At 58.1% G+C, this 24481-nt stretch overlaps 1 protein-coding gene across 2 annotated transcripts; it reads left to right on the top strand.

Moving 5' to 3' along the window:
- Window positions 1-1012: 1012 nt before the first annotated feature.
- LOC105494829 (forkhead box O6) lies at window positions 1013-23621 on the top strand. 2 transcript variants are annotated; one of them, XM_071095111.1, is made up of 3 exons: window positions 1013-1523; window positions 1621-2200; window positions 21446-23621. In XM_071095111.1, exons 1-3 carry the CDS (start codon window positions 1411-1413, stop codon window positions 22712-22714), a joined length of 1962 nt encoding a protein of 653 aa, XP_070951212.1. In that variant the 5' UTR covers window positions 1013-1410; the 3' UTR covers window positions 22715-23621. The 2 variants fall into 2 exon arrangements, with proteins under 2 accessions (XP_070951212.1, XP_011762006.2); XM_011763704.3 differs by having other exon boundaries at window positions 1058-2200.
- The last annotated feature ends 860 nt before the right edge of the window (window positions 23622-24481 follow it).

Raw genomic sequence — 24481 nt, 5'->3', positions numbered from 1 at the left:
GCAGAGAACAAAAAGTGTTCGGAATTGAGGCCAGAGAAGGTGTCAGGGTTAAGTTGACATTTGCACGGAGCTTTGAAGAGTGGGAGAATCTCTGATGAGGGCCTTGCAGAGGGGAAATGCTGTTCTAGGCAGAGGGGACAAATACCCTGAGCAAAGGCCAGCAGGTGCAGTGGTGACTGGGAAACCTAGCTCAGCAGCCTGTAGGATGAGGCCACGGACTGACCAGCCTCTCAGCTAGCCTCGCCCTTCTGAGCTCATGTGATGATCTGATTAGCATCTGACTCCTGACTAGTCTATGCAGCAGGGGACCTCATTTGTTTCAGTTGCTGCTCTCACTGTAGAGCCCTGGACAGTGCCTGGTGCGTCAGAGGTACTCAATAAATATCCAGGAACTGAATAAGAAGCTTCTCCCCAAACACTGTGAACTTTAGACAAGTACTTGTTCCAACAACCGTAGTAAGAACCTCCCACAGACTCTAAAACAATGGTTTGCAAAGTGTGGTCTCTCATGCATCACTCGGGAGCTGGTTAGAAATACAAAGTCTGGGGCCCCAACCCAGACCTGCCGAATCAGAAACTCTGGAGCTGGGGTCCAACAATGTTAACAGGCTCTAGGGGATGATTCTGCTCTGCGTTAAACTTTGAGAACTGGACCTCTAAACCTATGCCCACAGGCACCACGAAGAACATGTTTGCGGATGGAGGAGCGAGAATTGTGGCAAAGCCTGGCCTAGAACCCAAGTATTCTTGACCTATTCTTTTTCCCCAGCCCAGTCCAGGGCACAAAGAAAAGTAGAGTTCCAGCATCCTCCCTGACAGGTTCCTGGAACGGAGACTTGAGAACGTCAGGGGTCTAGAAACAGAGGGCGGGGCAGTCCTCTCCGGAGTAGAAGGCGGGGCCAGTGCCCTGAGCCCCGCCCATCCCGTTGCCCCGGGAAACCCCGGGTTGTAACAATAACCGGTGACGCGCTTCTGGGAGGGATCCTGTTGAGTCCATGGGCGGGACAGTCCAGTCGCGGACCAATGGGAGCGTTAAGGCCCCGCCCCCTAGGCCCCCTCTCCGCGCGGAGCAGGGGGCGGGGTCGCGCCAGCCGCTCCGCCCCTGCTCCGTAGGCGGCGCTGTTGCTTGCAGGGGCTGCGGCGGGGTCGCCCCGAGCTGGGAGCTCCGCACCCCGTCTCCCAGCCCGCGGGCGGGGCACCTGGGCTGGCTGAGGATTCCGCGGCCGCAGGCGAAACGCCCCGCCCCCTCCCGCGCCGGGCCCGCCCCCTCCCCGTCCCCCGCCCATCCCGAGGTGCAGCCGGCGCTGAGCGCGGCAGGCGCGGGAGCTGGCGCTGGAGCCGGAGCGGCGGCGGCGGCGGCATTCACCGGGCGGCGGCGGCGCGGGCTCCGGCACCGGCTCGGGCTCCGGCATGGTGCAATCCGGCCTCGTCCCGGGAGAGCGGGGCCCGTGTGCAGGGCCGGCGCCCGGGGAGCGGCGGCAGCGGCGGTGGCGGTGGTGGCTGCAGGCGCAGGCAGGCGGCAGGTGCTAGAAACGGGGCTGGGCGAGGTGTGTGCCCGCTGGGCTCCCGGGCCGCCGCCCCCTCACTGCCCCGGTCTTTCCCTCCCTTCGTGCTCCCCAGCGCGTCCAGCCCCCTGCCTCCGCGCCTCGGCCCATGGCGCCCCGCGGCTGAGACAGCGCCGCCAGGGACCCCTCCCGCGGGCCTCCCCGGGGCGTGCAGATCCCGGAGCCGCCCGCCCACCCTCCGCGAAGCCTCCCTCCCCTCCTCGCCCGAGCCGGGCGGGACCATGGCTGCGAAGCTGCGAGCGCATCAGGTGGACGTGGACCCGGACTTCGCGCCGCAGAGCCGGCCGCGCTCGTGTACCTGGCCCCTGCCGCAGCCTGACTTGGCCGGCGACGAGGACGGAGCGCTGGGCGCAGGGGTGGCCGAGGGCGCCGAGGACTGCGGGCCGGAGCGCCGGGCTACGGCCCCGGCCATGGCCCCAGCGCCGCCCCTGGGCGCGGAGGTCGGACCGCTGCGGAAAGCGAAGAGCTCTCGGCGGAACGCGTGGGGGAACCTGTCCTACGCCGACCTCATCACCAAAGCCATCGAGAGCGCCCCGGACAAGCGGCTCACGCTCTCGCAGATCTACGACTGGATGGTCCGTTACGTGCCCTACTTCAAGGATAAAGGCGACAGCAACAGCTCGGCCGGCTGGAAGGTGGGGGCGTCCGACTGGGAAGGGGGCTGGGGACGCTGACTAGGGCTTCCAGGGGCTGCTAGGTGTGCTGGGCTGCAGGTGGGCAGTCAGGAGGAGGGCTCTTTGGCACCCCCCGGGGTCACAGAGTGTGCGCCCAGGGCGTGGGGCTGGCCAGCGGACGGGCGGGGGCGTACTGGGAGCAGCTGTGTGCGTGCTCCCTTGCGGGGAGGGATGCGGGGTGGGAGGTCTGGTGGGGTGACAAGGGACTGCCGCTTTGAGGCGTCCCCGAGGAACGTCCCCACCCTGTCCTTGGGGGCATAGCAGAGGAACCCATTCCCAGGCCGTGGACATTGGGGACCCTCCTCCTCCTCCCCCGAGTCTGCTTTGTGTGACTCTTGTTTTACCCTTTTCACCAGGGCACCCTTCTGAGAGCGCTGGAATAATGACTTGGGGCCAATGCCGGCTTTCCCTCCCAAATCTCTATCATTGCCCTTCCTGGAGCTGTCCCCAGGGTGAGGAGTGTGACCATGGGCCCACAGTTCTTCTTGTGGTGCCAGAGTTCACCCTAGGGCACCAACCAGCACAGAGTGGGGAACTCGGCAGGTGACCTGAGATCTGAGTTCTCCATGGGGTGGCTGCTGCCCCCCCTTACTTAGATCAGGATGGGGGTCACTGGTGATGGCCCCTGCTGGTGTGAGGGCAGGGTGTTGAGAGCTGGGGATCTGTCCATACCCACCCAGGATGCTTTTTTCCACTTCCCTGGCTGTCGGAGCCCAGATCCATTTAGGGGCTGGGGGAGGGGCAGGGTACCCCAGGGAGGCCTCAGTGCCAGCCAGTAGAAAGCGGGGAGCCATCTTAGGAGGGGACAGGGGCTTGCTTGGATTGTGGCCTCTCGACCCAGCTTCTCCCCTGACCATCTTGTTGGAGAGTGGGGATAGTCTATGCCTTTGGGGGAGAGGAGGCTGGAGGGGTACCTGTGCCTAGGAGGTGAGCTGTCAGCCTCCCTATGGAAGGGCTGGCCTCTGTGAGGGACGCATGCCTATATCAAGGGAGGGGGCTGTGCCCTGTGGTGCCTGCAAGCTGGGTCAGAGGAAGGAGGTGTGCCAGTGGAGGAGGGGAGACTTGTGGGCATGAACAGCTCTAGATAGATACCCAGGGGCAGCATTGTAGAGCCAGGGTATCCTGACCTGGGAGCCCACGGCTCTCAGGGTTAGTGTTGGCAGCTTCTGTCCCTCACTAGCCACTATGGAGCAGGAACACAGGCCGGAGGAGTAGACCTGGGTCTCCTTCTGCATCCCCTCTCCCATCCACTTGGGCTCAACTCCCACCAGAACACATTTCTCCCAAGTGTGTCCTGCACTTGGGAATTGTTCCCACCTCCTTGCTCCCCTTGCCCTGGCCTACTCCTCCCTGGAGATGTATTCAGTGTCCTCAAGGGTACAGAGTTCAGATGCCTCCTCCAGGAAGCCTTCCCTAACCCTTTTTAGCTAGCTTAGGACTCCCGGTTCTCTGGCCCTCTCCCTGCTGGTAGCGGGTTTTAGTCATTTGTGTTCTGTCTCATTTCCCCTCTCTACCCTGCTTTTGGAAGACAGTGGCAGTGTCAGAGCCATTCTGTGCCCACAGCACCCAGCATACAGTCTTGACACCAAGAAGCCACGAGTGTGTGTCTAGTGAAAGAGCAGGGAACTGAGTGGATGGCGCAGGATGCTGAGGCAGGGGACAGTACATTGGGCCAGAGTGGCCGGGAGGGCTTCTTGCAGGAGGTGTAGCTCCAGCTCGGCTTGCGCATCAGGCAGCATGGGGAAAGATGGGAAGAGGAAACATGAGGCTAGAAGTCAGGAGAGAACTTCAGTTCATTGAAGGTCTTGGGGCCAAGCACTGTGAGAGGCACCTTCACACATCTGCCTTTAATGCTCTCAACAGTCCCTGAGGTGGTTTTACTGTGACCAAATGGTCTCCCTCCAGGGTCCCCAAAGCTGGCATTGGCCCCAAGTACAAGGAAGGCCCTGAGGCCTGTATTTAGGAATGAACTGGTCACACAGTGGATGGGAAAGCTGGAATCCAGCCTACATGTTTCTCCCTCCAGGGTCCCCAAGCACCTCTGGAACATTGTCCTGCTGGCAGCTGGGGGTGGGAGGGGCACATTGAAGGCTTTTGAATATAGGGAGGTATAAATCCTAAAATGTGATTGAGAATATGCTTGGAGATAGTTTAGACCCATGAGTTCATTTCTCAGACGGTGAAACTGAAGCCCTAGAAGGGAATAGGAGTCTTCCCAGGGCATCACTGAGCAGCAGGCTTTGGATGAGGGCCCAGGCCTCCTGCCTGCCCATTGGATGCGGTTTCCACTGCACCACACTGCTAGGGACACACCGATTGTCCCTGTGCCTGGGCTCCCAGTCGTGGGCTGGGCGTTGGAGAGGGAGCCTCAGACGCGGGCTCCTGACCTAGGTTTTTACAGAGACCACCCAGGCACTGGAAAGGGGCCTGCCCCATGCTGTCCCCTTCTATTTCACCCTCTACCCAGCTCCCCAGGGAGCCTACTTCCCCACTTATTCCTGGAGCTTCCTGCACGGTGCCCTTCCCCATTCCCAGTCATTTCCTCCAGAGGCCTGGTGAAAAAGCCATCCCAACTCCCAGCCAGGCTCAGGTTGACAGACAGAACACCTCAGGTGCCAGGCCTGGGGCCAGGGCCCACTGTTCTCTCTTTATTCCCCTCCCCTACAAACATACTGCAATTGAATCCCTGGGGTGTACCAAACCCTGTGTTAGATGGGGCGGGGGACCAAAGGAGAAGGCATTAATTGGATCTATTTCAGAATAATCAGGACTTAGCCAGTTCCACACCCAGGTCTTGTGTTTTGTAGATAGGAAAGGCTGGGGATGGGGGTAGGGGTTCAGGGAAGGGGAGTTAGATACCCTGGGGGAGTCAAGGAGGTCCTCACAGAGGAGGTGGCACTTGGTCTGCACTGCCTTCACTGGGGAGGGGAGAATTTGGGAGATAGTCTTCCAGGAAGTATTGACTGCATTCCCAAAGGCAGGGAGGTGAAATTGTGCATGTCTGATTTGGGGACAGTTTGGGTGTGCCAGGCTCAAACCAAGGGTGTCCAGGCACGACAGGGAGGTGGCATGGGAAGGGTGGAATGGGCCAGATCAGGAAGGGATGACATGTTTGGCCTTATCCCTGTGGTCACATCTATGATGCAGGGAGGTAGCTGAGTGGTGCAGGACAGGAATTGGAGAAGACAAGACCAGCAGCAGGCTTGGGATACCCAGACCATGCTGAGGCCTAGAGAGGCTGGGCTCATTGCTGGAAACCCAACCAAAGGGGCTGGTTGTGTTCCCCTCCAGGCCTAGGATGGGGGCTTGGATAGGCGGTCCCTCTACAGTGTCCCAACACTGTGAATATCCAGATAGAGCCTCCCACTTTCTCTCAGATGCTCCAGTCTCACTTTACCTTGGCCCTGGACTCCTCTGGGAAGCCTTTCAGGCACACCTTCCACTTAGCGCCCCTGGAGTTGTTCTGCCTGCTTTTGTGTTTCCCGGCTGCCAGCTCCATTGGGAGCTCCCAGGCCAGGCCTGGGCGCCTCCCATTCCTGTCCCCAGAAGGAGCACACTGGATGGGAACTTCCCTTCTCTCCCAGGGGCTGGGGCAGCCTGGCTGATGAGAGGTGGGATTAGGAGGGGTGGCACCACCCCCATTTGGCCCAGTAAGTTCCAGGTGGGGTGGGCTGGAAGAGAGGGACTGATCTGAGAGGCTGGGGGCAGGGTCCTGCTACAGCCCGAGCAGTGGCTGTCAGCTGAAGCCACCCCCTTCTCTCCCCTCAGCCTGCTCCAGCAGGGCTCCCTCCTCCTCCTTTGTCCTCCGGGGATCCCCAGCCCCAAGGGCTGATGGGGGTGCGGGAGGAGGCGGTGTGAGCCCCGGTTGGGGGGTGTCCTCACCCCCCTCACTGCATGAGCGGGGGGGCTGGCAGCTGCCCGCCTCCTGGGCACGAGCCCGTGCCAGCCGCTCCTGGCACAGTTGCTGGCACGCCCGGCAGACTCCCACGGCCACCTGCTCACACCCACCCACGAGCGCTGGCGCGCTTCGGGCCCTTCCGGCTTCCCGGGCCTCCCGGCGCCCCTCCCCCGCCGCCGTGCGCAGCCCCCCCACCCCACTCTGCTCCCCGCGGACCCCCTCTCTCCCTTCCGGCCCCACAGCGGCTGCCCCCGCCACACCCCGCGCAACTTAGGGAGCTGAGGAGGCGGGGCTCAGGGAGGCCCCTGGGGCAGCCACGCGGCGGGAGAGGAGGGGGCCGGGAGGCAGACAGACCGACAGACAGGGTGAGGGCCCCGCCTGCCACCTGGCGCCGCTCCAGCGGGACGATGGCGGGCAGCGCCGTGCCAGGCGGTAATTGCAGACAGACTAATTTAAAGAGATGAGACGGTTATTTTTAACTCGCGTTAAGGTAATGAACGGCGCGGGGGGTTTGCGGGTTCGAAAGTTCAGCGCCCCCAGCCCCCACTTTTGTGGGTCTGGGGGGCCCCTCTCTGCACGCCCTGAGGGCTCCAGCCAAGGGACTGACTAAAGGGAGCTGACTAGCCAAGGGACTGACTAGGTTGAGGAACTGGAGAGGCCCTGCCAGAGGGGCGGAGGGCTGAGGGGGCCGGGACAGAGGCACCCGCTGGTCCAGAGCACTCCCATCAGACCCTCACCGCCACCCAGGCGGGCTGGCATCCCTGTGTTCCAGGTGGGGAAGTGACTTGCCCTGAGGTCGCTACCTGCGAAGTGGTGGGCCTGGGAACTGGACCCCAAGCTCAAGCTTTTTCTGTGCCATTGGGTAGGATTGAGGTGGGGCAGGGGCTGGAGGGAAGCGCGTGTTTTGGACTCTGAAAGGACCTTCCCTGTCTTTGAGTGGCAGCTAGTGGTGACCACCACATGGGGTGTAAGGGTTGAGGGGTAGTCAAGTACTGAGTGGGATGTGGGTATATCAGCTACAGCAGGGGGAGCCCCTTCCTCACCTCAGTTTCCCTTACCTCCCAGCAGACTCACTAGATCCCCTTCCCAACCCTAGTTTACCTGGAGTGGGGGGTGCCTGGGAAACAGGAGAGGGTGGGGCTGGACCTGCCTATGATTGGTGCCTGCTCCCTCACGTTCCAATCAGACTTGGGTTCTCCAAAGAGCTGGAGAGTCCTGGAACCCAGTCTCCGCACCCCTGACTCCTCCCCAACTCAACCCCCTCTGACACACTCCCAGCAACTAGGAACTCACTGTCTCTGGGATTGCCCATTCTGTTGCTAGACAAGTCTTTTTTTTTTTTTTTTTCTGAGACAAGGTCTCTCTCTGTCACCCAGGCTGGGGTGCAGTGGCAGAGATCACTGCAGCCTCGACCTCCTGGGCTCAAGTGATCCTGCCACCTCAGCCTCCTGAGTAGCTGGACCATAGGCACAGGCCATCCCACCTGGGCTAATTTTAAAAAGGTGTTTTGTAGAGACAGGGGTCTTCCCTATGTTGTCCAGGCTGGTCTTGAACTTCTGGGTTCAAGGCATCCACCTGCCTCAGCCTCCCAAAGTGCTGGGATTACATGGTGGCATGAGCCACCATGCCTGGCTGCTAGATGAGTCTTAAAGCTTTTAGGACTTATTTCCTTCTCCCCAGCAGTGCCCCATCCCCTTTCAGCATCACACAGTGTCCTAGTCCAGCCCTTTGGCGTCATTTGGAGTCAGCTGTGGAGTCAGGAGTAGGTGAGGGGCTGGACAGAACACCTACCTGTAGGGAACCTGATCCATTGCATGTGTGAGCTGGAGCAAACCTCTCTCCCATTCTGGTTCTCAGTGTTCTCATCTGTGTCCAAAGGGCCTTAACACAGTCTCTTTTCGGTTCAGTGCCGTAACTTACAAGCTCACTGGTTCTTGGAGCCATGAGGGGTTCATTGGACAGAGGGCACATAGTACGAGAGGACTTCTCCCAGGTGGACACATGTGAGTACAGGTGTGGGTGGACTTGAACTTGGGACTTCTGTTTAAAGATGCCTGTCCTGTCTGTGGCAGTACCCAGGTGGCAAATATGCTCTGGGTACAATGAAAGGAGTGTTTATGGCAGTTCCAGCTGGCCCCCAGAGCAGGCAGATGGGGGTTCAGGGTGTTGGATGGGCATGAGCTCAGGCTCTGGGGCCTGGGTAGGGTTCTCAGGGGGACAGCTGGATCTGGAGCACCCCCCTTCTCCTGGCACCCTGGTTACCATAGAAACCAACTCCTGTTTGGGAGGGTTTGGCTGTTTGCTGCCTCTCCCCACCCCCCAACCCATATGTGGAGGTGGGAGGGGGGCCAGGTGGCGTGTGGGGGAGGGGCCTCCCACACCCTCCCCCAAGGGCCTCCCTCTTTGCAGAGAGAAACCTTTCTGGTCTGTAAGTGGGGGTGCTTCTTATGGAAAGGAGAAAGAGAGGTAAGATAATTAATGTCTGGGTGCTAGGCAGTCAGTTGGGCAGTTCACATACATTCTCTCATTTCATCCTCCCTGGATCCCGCTAGGTACACATTAATAACCCCATTTTGCAGTTGAGGAAATGGAGGCCCAGAAAAATGAGGTCATTTGGCCAAGGCAGCATAGCGGAGCCTGGATTTAGCTGCAGACTCGTCTGTCTCTGCCACATTTCTGCATCTCTCCGTGCTGGTGCTGTCAGCTCTACACGCCAGCCAGCCCTCCTGCCTCCAGGCTCTCCTGCTGCAGAACCCTCCTGGGCTCCTTGGTTCACCTGGAAGTCAACCAAGTCCAAACTGCTCTGCTGGGACCCATAGGCCCTCAGCCTACCTTGTCCAGGCCCTGCCCTTTCTCCCACTTTTCCTGCTTCCTCTGATCTCAGGTCGCCCTGGCATCTCCACCTTCACACCTGACACTGGAATTCTCAACCCACGCCCACTGCCGTTGTCACACGGTCACCAAGGCACCTATTGATTCTCCTTGGCTGACCCCTCGGGATACCCCTCAGAAACTAGGTGGGGTCTTGGGTGGTTTGAACAAAGCCCTACCTTCCAGGTGATTCTGGAACCCAAGACTTCTGATTGAGAATTCCTGCCTCAAGTCCTTAGTTGTTTGCAAACCTAGCTGATGATCAGAGTCACCTAGAAGCTTTCTGACAACACAGGCTTCCAGTCCCCAGCTCAGATCCTGTATATCGGGGTGAGCTCTGGAATCTGTGTATGGCTGGTGACAGGTCATTCTGAACCAATACCTTATAGGGTGGCTTCTTGGCCTCCTGCCCGTCCCCCTGTCTCTTCCTCCCAGCATGGACCAGCTTCTTCTCCAAGCAGGCTGCCCAGGTTGAGGCTACACCCCTCTTCCTCACTCCTTATGGGTCCTCCAGAGATCTGAACCCCATGTAGTCAGCACCCAGGGACTGGGCCACCATGTCACCATCATGCAGCCACCCCATGGCTTAGAAATCACACTATATAGGACATGGATGAAGAGAATGGAGCCACAGCCAGGGCTGATATGCTTTGCTACTAGGAGCCTTTGCTGCAGGAGAGAGGGAGGGGCTGCCCTGGGCTCCTGCAGTCCCTTGGCAAGGGGACAGAGAGCCCAGGGCAGCCCCTGGGGGCAAGGCCAGAGTCTGTGTGGTTGTAAATACTCAGGAAGCCTCTGTGGAACTGGAATGGTGAAGAAACTAAAAGTCACAGCCCCTGCTGTCAGAGAGCAGAGAAGAGGGAGGGAAGAGGAGAGAAGAGGGGCATGTGTATAGCTGCTTAATCCAGTCCCAGGGCCTTAGTAGGACACTCAAGGCCTGGCCACCAGCCCTAGTCTACCTCTCCAGCCACCCTCCCATCTTCTGACCCTTGCCTTAGCCACACTAAACTATTCTAGCTCAGGATTCAACCTGCCATGTGCCATTATGTACATTCTTTCATTTAATTTCCCAGCAACCCTGTGAAGCTGGTAGGGTTACTTTCCCCATTTTGCAGGTAAGGGAACAAGAATGAGAAAAGTAAGCAGCTGGAACAGGACCCTACTCTAAGTGGCAGAAAGGAAACTCTCCAGGGCTAACTCCACCCTAGCCCAGGGCTCTGACCTTTCTCCCCTCTGCCCCTTCCCCTCCCAGTCATTGTCTCTCTGCTATCCCTTGGAGTTTAGCCCTCAGGCTTCTGGCCTGGGGAATGGCCCTGGGGTCCCTGGCTCCCATTCCCAGATAGAGAGCTCCCTGAGGGTGGGGGCAGACGAGCCTGATGTTCCCCTCGTCTGCAGACCCCAGGGCTGAGGCAGCTCCCTCCATTCCCTGTGATCCAGGGCTACATCCACTAGGTACCTATTATGCAGGGCTGCTGGGTGGGGACTGGACTGGCTCCTTGACCTTGAGATCCCAGCCTGCAGGGGTCAAGCTAGGGAGATAAAACGAGGACACTGACTCTGATGCAGGGTAAAATCTGTTCAGGGTCATGATGGAAGGCCAGATAATGAGCTGAGTGTTTGGAGGTAGAATAGAGGAAGGGAGACAAAGCAGACAAAGAAGGTCAAGACCTCAGGACTGTGTGGGGAGCCCCTGAGGGTCTGGCTGTGCTTATGTGGGGCCCAGCAGGCATTGAAGCTGGGAAAGCAAGTGAGTGGCCTTGAAGAGCATCCGAGGCTCTGGGCTTCTCAATGTGAATTCTCCATGGGAATGACATGGGCAGAGGTCACTCAAGGGTGCTGTGGGGAGTGGACAGGAGAGGGAGTCTGGCCCAGGCACCCAGTGTGGGCCTGCTGCTGGGGTCCTGGGGAGAAAATGAGCCTGAGATAGGGCAGAGGCCCAAAGAGTCCCAGATGCCAGGCCTAGCATAGGCAGCACCCCTTGGTGCCTTGAGAATCCCTTAGGTGAGGCCAAGCCATGTGGTTAGGAGTCTTGGAGGCAAACAGGCAGGCAGAGCCTAGCTCTGCTTACCCTCTGCGTAGCCTTGGGCAACTGAGCCTCAGTTTCTTCCTCTACAAAATAGGATAATAATAGGGTCCTTCCTCTAATGCCTCCCTTTCCTGTCCCTGAGACTGAGGTGTCAGATATTCAGATGTCCAAGCTCCCTCCTGCCCTTAGTTGGACCTGTTGCTTTCTAGCCTCCAGAGCCTTCCCCATAGCCTTGGATGACAAGCAGGGCAGGTTTTAGGCACCCCATTTTCTTTTTCTTTTTTTTTTTTTTTTTTGAGACGGAGTCTCACACTCTGTCCTCCAGGTTGGAGTGCAGTAGCACCCGATCTCGGCTCACTGCAACCTCCACCTCCCGGGTTCACGCCATTCTCCTGCTTCAGTCTCCGGAGTAGCTGGGACTATAGGCGTGCGCCACCACGCTCGGCTAATGTTTTGTATTTTTAGTAGAGATGGGGTTTCACCCTGTTAGCCAGGAGAGTCTTGATCTCCCGACCTCGTAATCTGCCTGCCTCAGCCTCCCAAAGTGCTGGGATTACAGGCATGAGCCACCGTGCCCGGCCAGCACCCCATTTTCACAGATGAAGGAAATGTATTGTTCAAAGTCACCCTTGAACCCAGGACTGCCCGCCCCTGGACATTGGCTCCTCTTTGCCCCACTGGCAAGCTGTGTGACCTTGGGCATGGCCCTTCCCTCTTCAGCGCTGAGTTCCCCTCCCCCAATACTCTGGGAAGCTGTGAAGCCTCTTGCTTCTCTCTCCTGTCCCCTCCCTCTGTCCTCAGCTGGCCTCCTCCTCCTCCTCTTGTAACCTGAGCTGGGGCCCTGGGGGAAGGGGCTTGCCCTCTTCCTGAGGCACCTGCCAGCTGAACAGATGTGCAGAGATGGAGGGCCCCGGGAAGGGATTGAGGGCTCTTAGCCCGACAAGGCTGGGCCCGGGGCTGGGGGAGGCAGTGCTCAACACACCCTACCCTGGCCTCTGGCCTCTGCCCCTAGGGCTTACTCTGAGCACTTGTTCATTTTCCAGTGGACATTTAAGTGCTCCAACATGTCCTGCAAGGACCTCTCAGTTTCTAGGAGAAGACAAATGGCAGATGAGGGCTGGTGCCCCGGTCTGGGTGGGCCACCCTGGGCTCCTGGAGCCCCTTGGCATGGGGATAGAGGGCCAAGGGCGGCCCCTGGGGGCAAGGCCAGTGTCTGTGCGGGTGGCCGTGCCCCTGGGAGAGCAGATGGTTCTCTTGGCACCATGCCCACTCTTCCTTTTTCTCCCCCAGGAGCCAGCCTGCAGGGCTGGGGCACAGCTGCTGGGCCCTCCCCAGAGCTGGGCTCAGGGCAGGGCTGGGTGAGGTCACTGCAGCTGCTCCCAGGGCCTGGGGCAGGGGAGTGGGGAAGTGCTGCCTGCAGAGGGAGGGAGGGGCTAAGACTGAGAGGGGAGATGGAAAAGTCTGAATGCTTTGCATTTAGGAGTTCTTTTTAATCCTGAATGAAGGAGGGTCTGTGGAGGGGTTGCTGAACTAGTATGGACAGTCCCCTTGCCCCTACCCCAGGCTCGCCCTGGAGCTTCTGCTTGGCTTTGGCTCCTCTCTGGAGGTCTCTCAGGGCAGGAGAAAGAGCAAGCGCCCTGGGTGTAAATTCCTGCACCACCACTTACACTGTGCAACCCTGGACAAGTCAGTTTGTCTCTTGGAGCCTCAGTTTCTCATCTGTAAAATGGGGACAATAAACCAACTAGAGGGTTGTTACAAAAATTCAATGAGATAATTTTCGAGCGGCAGCACAGGGCATGGCATGTGGTCAATGTCTTGGAAGCAGTAGTCCTTCACCGCTCACTGCCTCACTTTCCCAAGGAGGCAGGAAGTACTGAGGACAAGTAGGGAGGTGGCAGAGGCAGCAGGAGCTGCAGGAGAAAGCAGCGGGGAGGAGGGTCAGACAGGACCCTGGTAGAGGGTGGGCAAGCCTTGGAGCTCTGGCCTGAGATTTTGCTGAACAGAAACTACACAGAAAAGCCAGGCCTGAGCAGCTCGTGGCTACTGACTTCTCATGAGCCAAGGATTGCCCCACAAAGTTCGAGTAGGGAGGCCAGCTCAGACACCACTTTACTCTGGTTTGCTGTTAGATCTCTGCAGGAGCACTGAGGTGGGAGCATCTGTCTTTGGGGCTTGCATAGGGGATGAGGAAGGTGCCACAGAGCTGGCCTTGATGGAGGAACAGGAACTGGTAGAGCAGAGAGAGGGACTAAGAGTAAAGGCAATAGTGTGCAAAGGCACAGGGATGGGGATATCCAAGGTGGCTGGAGGACATCAGAGGGCTCTTTATTATCAGCCTGGGATTGGACCCAAGCCCACAGGTGAAAGGAAGAATGGGCATTGGAGCAGTGTGAGGTTGGACTTCTGTTGGTTTATTTGCTGCCCAGCCTGGGTGTGTGGGCTCTGCTTTCTCTGGGGGGTGCCAGAGCCTCATGCCTTGCTTTGGATATTGGTTCCTCCTGGCCCCAGGCTGCCCACTCTGGGATCCACTGCTGATCCTGAGCCCACTCACCTGGAGACATCTGTGCCCCCATGGCCCCCACCTGCCCTTCTATCCCTTCTCCATTGCAGACTCTAGTGCCAAGGATTTGCACATGGCCTCAGGTCCCTGCCATCGTCCAGGTCACCTCTTTTGCCAGGAAGAGGCCTGGACTGAGAACCTGAGCTTCATCCTAGATGGCAGGGCAAGTGACTCTTAGGGAGTCTGTGGCTCTGTCTGACCCAGGTGTGTGTTCCTAGGCCAGGCTGGGGCCCCAGAGTTGGGTGGGGGCAAAGGGTGGAATGGGGAGGCTCCTGGGGCTCCGAGACAGGGATGGGATGACATTCTTGACATGTGGGGTCTCATCCAGGCCCCATGTGTCCCTGTGGATGGTGGGATTGTTATTCCCATTACAGTGGAGGCCACTATCACATGGATGAAGTTAGGATTCTGTCCCCTGTCTTTCACCTCTCCGTGTGCAGGAAGGAAGGCCAGGAGGGAAGGAGGAAATGGGAATCATAGAGGGGATCAGAGCCCTCACCACAGCCCCACAAGTGATCACTGCAGTAACAGGTGCTGGGTCACTGTCCCCATCAGGTAGTCAGGATCAGTCTCCTGAGGGAGGGGCTGGGCTGAGCCTTTAACTGTGATACAATCTGGACAGGCATCCACACCTGACCTTGAGCTTGGGCTGCGAGGGTGGACACAAGACCCAGGGCCGCACTTGGAGGATCCTGAAAGACCCCAGGTACTAGGGAGGCCAGGAGGTAGCACAGGGTCGGTGGTAGGTGGGGGCACGGTCCTTGTCTCCTGTCTCTGATGAAAGCTAGGAGAGCCTGGGCTTGAGCGTCAAGGTAGAGGTGGCCACTGGGGTCGACAGCAGAGCAGAGTGTCCCCTGCCACGTTGGGGTAGGTGTGGGAAGCACGCCCTGGCTTTGGAATCCAGCAGCCCTAAGACCCAAGCCTGGCTCCATCATTTCCCAGCTTTGTGGCCTCAGGAGTCATTTAACCCACCTGAGCTTCCATTTACCCCCTTTGTAAAATCGCGGTACCTACTCACAGGATGGTTATCAGGATTAAAGGAGCCTAGCCTATGTTGGGCATGTAGTAGGTGGGTGCCCTTCTCTGGCTTCAGCATTTGAAGCACATGCCAGTGGTGTGTGAGAGCTGGCTTGCACTGGTTCATGAGGGCCGATCATGTACACTTCTTCCTAATTCTGCACTCAGTGACGTCATGTGGCAGCTTAAAATTGGCCACGATGTGAGTATCCATACCACAGAAAGCAGCAAAAGCTACAGATCAAATCAGGTGGGTTTTTGTTTTGTTTTTTTTTTTTTTAACTTCCAGAAGAACTGGTGGTTAAACATTTGCCAGCACACCACTAAATGTCCCCCAGAAAAGGTAACTTCCCCCAGTCCCACTCCCCAGGATCAGAAGAAGATGGCACAGAGATGGCCAGGCGAGTTGGCTCACACCTATAAACCCAGCACTTTGGGAGGCCGAGGCGGGAAAATCACCTGAGGTCGGGAGTTCGAGACCAACGTGGGCAACATAAGAAAACCTCCTCTCTACAAAAAATATAAAAATTAGCCGAGTGTGGTGGCGCACACCTGTGGTCCCAGCTAGTCGGGAGGGTAGGGTGGGAGGATCACTTGAGCCCAGGAGGTCAAGGGTACTGTAAGCTATAATTGTGCCACTGCACTCCAGCCTGGGTGACAGAGGGAGACCCTGGCTCTAAATACATAAATAAATAAATACCCTGGCAAGAAAGAAAAGAAAAGAAAAAAGAAAAAACCTGGCTCTAAATAAATAAATAAATAAATAAGGAAGGAAGAAGATGGTACAGCAACCATGAGTCCATGTCCCAGAATCCATCCTGTGGGCCCTCGGTAGCCATAGTGGGGACAGAACAGGAAGCAGGGCAATAGTGGAGCTCTGGCTGGGCCAAGCAGCCTAGAACTCACAGTCCATGGCCCCTTCTGGGCCTCGAGAAATTGGATGGTTATAGCACCAGGCAGCCCTTGTAGGCAGAGGACAGCAAATGAGGGGACCTCTCTTTTCTCTACACGCTCCTTTGGCCCCCGGAGATTTGGCAGGCCCTGACTGGAGACATAAGATTAGATGAGGTTGAGCTGTCGGAGAATGAAGCTGTGTTGGGAGGAGAAATGAGGTTGTACCGGAAGATAAACGAGGCTGTACTGTCAGGGAATGAGGTGGTACTTGGAGGGAAGGTGAGGCTGCATTATTAGATAAATGAGGTTGTACTGTCAGGGGATGAAGTGTACTTGTAGTAGAGATGACGTCCTGCTGGATCAGTCGGCTTGCTCCGTCAGAGAACACAGCCACACCACAGGAGGAAGGAGAGTGTCCGACTCAGAGGATAAATGAGGGTGTCCTGCTGGATAAATGAGGGGGCCCGTCAGGTGAATGGAGTGCTGTTAGCAAATGAGGTTGTACTTGCTGGATAAATGGGACTGGTGTGCTGGATAAATGGGGTTGTACTGTCAGGTGAATGCATTACTGCTCGTGGGTGAAGGGCATCCTGGGAATAGATGAGGGTGTCCTGCTGGATAGATGAGCTGCCACCACCAAATGGATCAGACCCTGTCCATGAGGGAGGCACCGTCAGCAAGGACGAGGTTATTCTGTTCCCACTGGGGCTCCTGGAGTGTCTTCTGACCCAGGGGAGACCTTGGCGTGTGCCAGCCCTGGGTTATCCAAGTCTCTCTGGGGAGCAGGATGGGGGGCTGGGAAGGGCAGGCAGCTGCATTGTGCATCCTGGGACCTCTCCTTCACCCCCAACGGATGCCCTACCCCTCTCCCTGGCACCCCTCAGTGGGTCAGACTGCTGCGGACATTGTCACCCCACTGCCTGCTTCTCATCCTGCCTGTGTCTTCTTTCTGCCCAGTTTGGAAAAGCCCCTATTCTGTGCCAGTCACTCTGCCCAGTCTCATTTAATCTCCCTACAACACAGTATTACTCCTCCTTGCACACACTTTCTCTTATTCATTCATCCATTCATTCATTTGACAAACATTTAAGTGTCTAGTATGTACCAAACACAGGAGGTATAGTTAAAAAAGGATAAAAATCACCACCCTCATGAAGCTTATATTCTAATATAAAGACAGGATAAATAAGGTATTTAGAATGTGAAAATGCTTTAGAAAAACATACAGCAGGATCAGGGGGCCAAGAAATTCCAGGGAAGAGGAACAGTTTTTAAGAGAGGTGAGGATGGGCCCCATTCCAAAAGGTGACATCTGAACAAAGACTGGAAGGAGAGGAGAGATCTCTGTGGATATCTGGGGGCAGGCGGGACCATGCCTGGCCGGTTTGAGGATGGGAGGGAGGGATGGAGCGGGGCACCTGCATGGTCACTGTGGGTCTTATGGGCCATGGCAAGGCCTTTGTTCCTCACTCTGAGTGAGATGGAGGGTGTCGGAGGGATCTGGGCAGGAATGGACGTGATCTTGGTTATTTGAAGGGTCACCCTGGCTGCTGTGTGGCGTGCTATAAGGAGGTGAGAGAGGGAGCAGGGAGCCATTTGAGGAATGGAACATGAAAGCATCTTGCCCCAGGGTCATAGCACTCATGGGTGATGGGGCTGAAACTGGAATCCAGTTCCAATGCTACAGCTGATGTACTTTGCCCTACTCTAGCCTCCTCCCTGGTGGGAGAATCCCTGGGGTGCTGGGCTCCCTGGCCCAGGTTCTGAGGGAGAACGGGGTAGGCATGAGATAGAACCCACTGTCCTTACCCTCTTCCCCCAGATGGTCTCCCTCGGGCCCTGAATCAGGTAGGTCCTGACTCCCCTAGCAACATGCTCCAGGTCTGGATGTAGATGTGGGAGGCATGAGGCCCCAGAAGCTGTGCCCAGCTCTGGGCACCAGGGGAGCCCGGGCATGCCAGGGCTGTGGCTATGGTGGTGGGTTGCTAGGTGACTCTAAGAGGGAGCCCTGGTTACTGCTGCCTGGCAGAGGCATCTCCCTCCTCTGCCTCTTTCACCTCCTCCATGGCCTCTGGCCTCCCAGGAGGCCTTGTGGTGTGAGCCAGAGCTGTGATCAGTGCTTGCCACTGGATCTGGCAGGGAGCTCTGATTGGTACCAGGTGGCTGGGCCCTGAGGAGCCAGACTGGGCTGCAGGGCCTGAGCTTCTCTCATGGGGCACAGCCCTGGAGCACACCTGGCTCAGAGCCCAGCTCAGCAGTCAGAGGCCTAGGTCCTCACTCAGCTCTGAGCCACCTTGTCTGACCCTGAGCAAGGCATGGCATCCCTCTGTGCCTTGACGACCCCATCCATCTGGCCTGCAGAATCCTCCCCAGGAGCTTCATTTTCTGTGAAGAAGGGTGCTGAGTGCGCGGGGATCCAGGTACTCCTGTCGCCACCCCCGATGGCTTGAGTGTGTAATGCTTAAGTTTTGCACTAAATCTCATTTACAGAAAGAGTTCCACTATTTAAGAAAAATGTTTGAAAACCTCTGGACTGAATGATTCTAAGGATTTTCAGTGCCAAACTGAAAAGGTCCCCAGAGTACAACTTGCCCATCTCCTTAGTTTACAGTTCAGGACACTGAGGCCCCCAAAGAAGGAGAAACTTCATCTAGGTCAGGTTTGGTAGTGGGAAGAACACTGGGTTGGGGGTCAGGAGGCCTGGGCTCACATTCCTGCTCTGCCACCAGGTCTTGGACAGCCTTGGGCAAGTCCTTTCTTTCCCCTGGGTTGGGCCAGCCATGGTTTCAGGCTGAGGCCTAAGCTCCAGGGATACCTGGCTGGATATGGGACAGAGCAGGGAAGGATGCAAACCTTCAGAGGCCTGGAGCTTGTCTTGGCAGTAATTCTAAAACATGTGAATAATGTGTATAAAGAAAATGTGAATGGATTATGAAGTATATGCAAAATTTCCTTGAATTCTAAAAAGGAAGCTTAGACTTGCAGGAAATTTTGGCCTGTGCAACATGCCCCCAGACTTCCCCTGCTGCCAGCTTCTAGGGATGGTTTACATGGAAAGTTTGAGGAGCACTGGAATACTGGCTTCCTAAGATTCTTTGGGATTCTCAGACGTGTTTATCTTCCATGGCAGAATGTGATGTCCTTTAGACTTAGAACAAGACCAACCTGTAATTCCAGCACTTTGGGAGGCCGAGGCAGGGGGATCATCTGAGGTCGGGAGTTCAAGACCAGTCTGGTCAACATGGCGAAACCACGCCTTTACTAAAAATACAAAAAGCAGCCGGGCAGCAGTGGCACACACCTGTACTTCCAGCTACTTGGGATGCTGAGGCTGGAGAATCACTTGAGCCTGGGAGGCGGAGGTTGCAGTGAGCTGAGATCACGCCACTGTACTCCAGTCTGGGCTACAGAATGAAACCCTGTCTCAAACAACAAAACAAAACAAAAGACCAACCTGAAATCAATACCTGGCACAGCACTTAAGCTGTGTGACCTTGGCAACTCACTTAACATCTCTGAGCTTCATTCTCTGGTTATGAGATAGGGATCACAATCCCTGACTTGTATGGAGTTCAACTAATGATTACATTACATAAAGTACTTAGAGTACCCAGGGCTGAATGGGCAAGTGCTGGCTAGGTGCTGGTACTGGTACTGTCCTTTCTCCAGGATATAATGACATTGATAAAGAGGTGTTGCCTGAGTGACCTCCAGACGGAGAAATGGGGAGGTGGGAGATGGAGCCTCTTGTAAGCCAGACAGTCCTATGGGGGAGGAGAACTGAGGCCTCCTAGGAGCCTGAACACAGGTGTGGTGGAGGGGCTCCGGAGCCAGGTGCAGGAGTGGGAACAGGAAGCAGGTATCTACTTGAGGGAGCACTGCTCCCTAGGGGCCCAGCTCCCCTCCCCTCAGGGTCTCAGGAGAACCAGGCAGGGCAAGGCTGGCAAGTCCCAGCTGTTGCCTTCAAAGGCCAGAAAGTGCCAGAGACAGGGAGCCTGGGGCCCTGAGGAGTCAGGTCAGTGCCTGGAGCTGGGGGTGAGGGGTTGGAGGGTACCCTGGGCAGCAGGAAGGACCCCTCCTCCCGGAGACTGGTGGGAAGGAGGCAGGGGGGAGAGCCTCAGAGAGCAGTAGCTGGAGCTGTGAGTGTGGCTGGGTGGATTCACAGGTTAAGAGCAGGTCCATGAGCTGGGCAGAGCTGGAGTGGTACCTGGCATCGTTGCCTAGCTGTGGGGCCATGGGAAGTTACATCATGCCTCTGGGCCTCCTGTCCCCAGTGTATGAAATTGGAGAATGCCATCTTCCCAGAGTTGGTGCCCAGCACAGTTAAATACAAGGCATGATGTTAAAGAGATGGAAACAGCAGGTCTGTTGGGGGAACTAAGGAGTGAGATATTCTGGCCAGAGTGAGGATATAACCTACATTTATCAGCACCTGGTGTGCAAACATTTATTCATGCACATGTGATGATCTTACAGCCTTACGAGGTAGTTACTGAATGTAGCTCACTTTTTCAGAGTAGTTCACTGAGGCTCACAGAAACTGAGTAAACATCCCATGGTCACATAGCTAGGCAGCCAAAGAGCCAGGCATCCTGTCCCGCCCTCTGATACCCAGGCCCCTGCTGTTTCCATAGCAGTACCTGGACCAGGAGGTTGAGGCCACCAGGTGGGAGGCCCCAGTGGTGGGGTGCGGCAGGCCCAGCAGAAGTTCTACTCCAGATTCCAGTGGGGCCAATGGACTCCCTGCCTTCCTCTGTCCTCAGAACAGGCCTGGCAAAAGCAGGCAGTGACATGGGAAGCACTGGAGACTGGCACAGCAGAATTAAAAAGAGGATGTATGCAGAGATGGCAGAGGTGAAGCCCACGAAGGAACTGAGGGACAGCAGAAAAGGCCACCTTGGGCAAGCCACTTCCTCTCTCTGAGCCTAGGTCTTCTGGTGTGTGAACAGGGACTTTGCCACACACTTTGTGGGGATTTTTTGAAGGCTCCACCAGGAAGGGGCTTGGAGGGCAGGCAGGTGGGTCAGGAGAAGAGGGCAGGATGCAGCCCAAAGGGCAGGCAGGATAGCTGGGCTGGCCTGAAGGTGGGCACTGAAGAGGCTGAGGTCTCTGTGGCAAAAGGATGTCTTTTGAGGGACCTGCTGGAATCCAAGCCCTCTGGAGTTCACAGCAGCTCAGAGGAGTTGGGGTGATACCTCTGAAAAGTCTCAGGCCTGGACCCACCTTGGGGACCCCCAGCCTACTCTGTTTCCCCTGGCCAGGCCCTCCCAGCAAAGGGTTAACAGTCTTCTCTACCTGCAGTTGCATTTTAAAGACACGAAATTAAAGCAGGTAATTTATTCTCCCCACACACGAAAGAGCAATTAGTTCTAAACAGGGCTTAATCAGTCACCGCGAGATTGATTTCTGGAGCCCTGGGTTTTCGGGCTCCTGGCGCCATGCCAGGCTGGGGAGGGAGGGGGGCCAGGCTGGGGAGGGAGGGGGGCGGACAAATGAGCCGCAGCGGCATAAGCCCTTACGTAATCTGCTGGGGGCCCTGGCAGCCTGGTTAGCCCCGCGTGGGGCTTGGCTGAGCTGGTGAGAGGGGGTCCTGCTCCCTGCTGCAGGCCCCCTCAGGCTCAGAGTAGCCCACAGGGTTGGTCATGCCCCCAGGGAAAGGCTAAGACCAAAGCTCTGGCCCCACCTTCTGGGCAGTCTCTGTGTGGGAGTGGGGAGGGATGGCGGTGCGGTTCTGGGGCAGAGGGTGGGTACTCTGGGTTTGTCCAACCCGGTACTTATACCTGACCCCTCCCTCTCCCAACCCCCTTACCTCATCTTCATCCCTGTCTCCCCCTTCCTTCTACACTCTCTTATCTTCCCCCTCTTCTTTCCATCACGTCCTCTCTTCCCCATGGCCTCCTCACCCCCGACTCCCACCCGCGTCCTTGTCTCTGGCCACAGAACTCCATCCGGCACAACCTGTCGCTGCACACCCGCTTCATCCGCGTGCAGAACGAGGGCACCGGCAAGAGTTCGTGGTGGATGCTGAACCCCGAGGGTGGAAAGACAGGCAAGACCCCGCGGCGCAGGGCCGTGTCCATGGACAACGGGGCCAAGTTCCTGCGCATCAAGGGCAAGGCGAGCAAGAAGAAGCAGCTGCAGGCGCCCGAGCGAAGCCCGGACGACAGCTCTCCGGGCGCGCCCGCCCCGGGGCCGGTGCCTGCCGCAGCCAAGTGGGCCGCCAGCCCCGCCTCGCACGCCAGCGACGACTACGAGGCTTGGGCCGACTTCCGCGGCGGCGGGAGACCCCTGCTCGGGGAGGCGGCCGAACTGGAGGACGACGAGGCCCTGGAGGCCCTGGCGCCATCGTCGCCGCTCATGTACCCGAGTCCCGCCAGCGCGCTGTCGCCGGCGCTAGGCGCGCGCTGTCCGGGTGAGCTGCCCCGCCTGGCCGAGCTGGGAGGCCCGCTGGGCCTGCACGGCGGCGGCGGCGGCGCGGGGCTGCCCGAGGGCCTGCTGGACGGCGCGCAGGACGCGTACGGGCCGCGGGCCCGCACCGGGACGCCAGCCTATTTCGGCGGCTGCAAGGGCGGTGCTTACGGCGGGGGCGGGGGCTTCGGGCCGCCGGCGATGGGCGCGCTGCGCCGCCTGCCCATGCAGACCATCCAGGAGAACAAGCAGGCCAGCTTCGCGCCGGCCGCCGCGCCCTTCCGCCCCGGGGCGCTGCCCGCGCTGCTGCCGCCGCCGCCGCCCGCGCCCAGGCCCGGCCCGGTGCTGGGCGCGCCCGGGGAGCTGGCGCTGGCGGGCGCGGCCGCCGCCTACCCTGGCAAGGGGACGGCCCCATACGCGCCGCCCGCGCCCTCGCGCAGTGCCTTAGCCCACCCCATCAGCCTTATGACGCTGCCCGGCGAGGCGGGCGCCGCGGGTCTGGCACCGCCCGGCCACGCCGCCGCCTTCGGGGGCCCGCCCGGCGGCCTCCTGCTGGACGCGCTACCCGGGCCCTACGCGGCCGCCGCCGCCGGGCCGCTGGGCGCCGCGCCCGACCGCTTCCCGGCCGACCTGGACCTCGACATGTTCAGCGGGAGCCTCGAGTGCGACGTGGAGTCCATCATCCTCAACGACTTCATGGACAGCGACGAAATGGACTTCAACTTCGATTCGGCCCTGCCTCCGCCGCCGCCGGGCCTGGCCGGGGCCCCGCCCCCCAACCAGAGCTGGGTGCCGGGCTGAAGGCCGCCTCCCGCCCCCGGGCGCCCCGTCCCGTCCCCAAGGGGCCTCTGTCTTCCCATCCCGATTCCCGGGTCCCCGCCCCCGACTCCAGCTCCCCAGGAGGCGGCCCCAGCCCAGCTAGAGACCCCTCTCGGAGGCCGGCCGCCGGGGAGGGGGAGGGAGGGACCGGGGCACCCCACTGCTCCTGCCCACACTCCTGAGATCCACCCCCTCCTCCTGGGCAGGAAGCCTGGGAGAGGAGGCTGAATTCCAGGCTGGCCGGGAGTAGGGAGGAGCGGGGTGGGCCGCCTGGTGTGGATGGTGGTCGGGGAAGTCAACTAGGAGATGGGCCAGGGAGCGTTTACAAATCTTCAGTTTCATTTGCGGAGCCCTAGCCGTGACCCCGCGCCCACCCCAAACATGAATCTGATTCCCACTTGACACACTTTCCCACTGGTCTTAGTCTCACCCACCCGAAGCCAGCAACCCTCTGCTGAAAACACACCTACCTAAATCCATCCACCCTGAGCAGCCCTCCACCCCCAAATCGCCCTCCGACGACCGCCACCCCCACAGTTCAGTCTCCCCCTCCCATCCCCGCCGGCCCTCTCTTCTCCCCTCCCCCGTCGGAGTCAGTCCCTCTCTTCAACCGCCCCCACCCCCGAGTACCGGTCTCAGCTTCTCCAGCGGGCCTCAGCCCCGTTCACCCCCAACCCTGACGCCCCTTTCTCCGCGCCAGTTCTGGCCCTTCTCCCATATTTATAAGTGTCCGGCCGGGGCGGGCGGTGGGCGCGGCGTCCCCGGCGCGTATCGTAGGCAGTGTACCGTGGCCGTGCCGTCAGAGTGTGCGTGTGCGTGTGTGCCGTGTCGAGGCTGTGTAGAGTGCATTGTACAGCATATTTTCATGAATAAAATTGTTTTAAATATTTCCCGCGCCTTGGGTTAGCGGGAGGGGAGTGGTGGCAGAGGATAATTGACAGGGAACTTGGGGCAGGAGGAGGGTTCCTGTGCCTGAGTCACTATTGCGGCTTTGTGTCTGGGTACTCTGCCCAGCACATAGTGGTTAGGCGCCTGCTGAGTCCCCCGTGCTGAAGTTGTGCTTCGTGGAGCTCTGCACCTGTTTCTGTGAACATGTGCATGCACGAAGTTTTGGCCCAGGAAAATGCGTCCTAAATAAGCCTCAGAGATTGGGAGAGGATGCACAAATATTTACTGAGAACCTTTAGTGCCAGGCTCTGTGTTGGTCACGATTTTTGTTCCCGTTGTACAGATGAGAAAACAAGGTCAGAGAAAATAACTTGGGAAGGAGGGTAGAGATGGTGAAAAGAGAACCCTTTGAGGTGCACAGACTGCTCTTGGAATCCATTTCCTACAATTTACCAGCTGTGTGACCCTGGGCAAATTTTCAACCTCTGAAGCCTTTCTTCCTGTACTACACCATGGAGTAGTACCATCCATCTCATGACCGTCTGTGAGGCATGAGGAAAGGTATGTAAAGTGTTCAGCACAGGTCCTGTACTCATTCATTTTAGGAAGATTTGGTGAGCACCGGTTAAGTTTTTATACCAAGCACTGGGGCTGCCCTAGAGCCACACAGACACAGTCTCTACCCTTAAGGAACTTAGAGGCTCCTGGGGAGAACAGGCCAGCAAATAGGCGATTATAGATGAAAGCTGTGATGATCGGAGAGGAGCCAGGTGGCTGTCGTGGGAATGGATGATGGGGCGGCACTCATCCTGGACTTGAGTCAGGGAAGGTGCCTGGACTGGTGCTGCCTCAGCTAAGCTT

The sequence above is a fragment of the Macaca nemestrina genome, chromosome 1, assembly GCF_043159975.1.
Source record: "Macaca nemestrina isolate mMacNem1 chromosome 1, mMacNem.hap1, whole genome shotgun sequence".
Taxonomy (NCBI): Eukaryota; Metazoa; Chordata; class Mammalia; order Primates; family Cercopithecidae; genus Macaca; species Macaca nemestrina.
Note: the sequence above shows the minus strand (reverse complement) of the source record. Positions and strands in the feature narration are given on the sequence as shown.

Excerpts from the sequence above, each read along its gene's own strand:
- LOC105494829 (XM_071095111.1), top strand. The coding sequence starts at position 1,411 with ATGGTGCAATCCGGCCTCGTCCCGGGAGAGCGGGGCCCGTGTGCAGGG. Across the intron at positions 1,524-1,620 it reads CAGGCGCAGGCAGGCGGCAG|CGCGTCCAGCCCCCTGCCTC; the intron begins GTGCTAGAAACG and ends CGTGCTCCCCAG. Across the intron at positions 2,201-21,445 it reads ACAGCTCGGCCGGCTGGAAG|AACTCCATCCGGCACAACCT; the intron begins GTGGGGGCGTCC and ends CTCTGGCCACAG.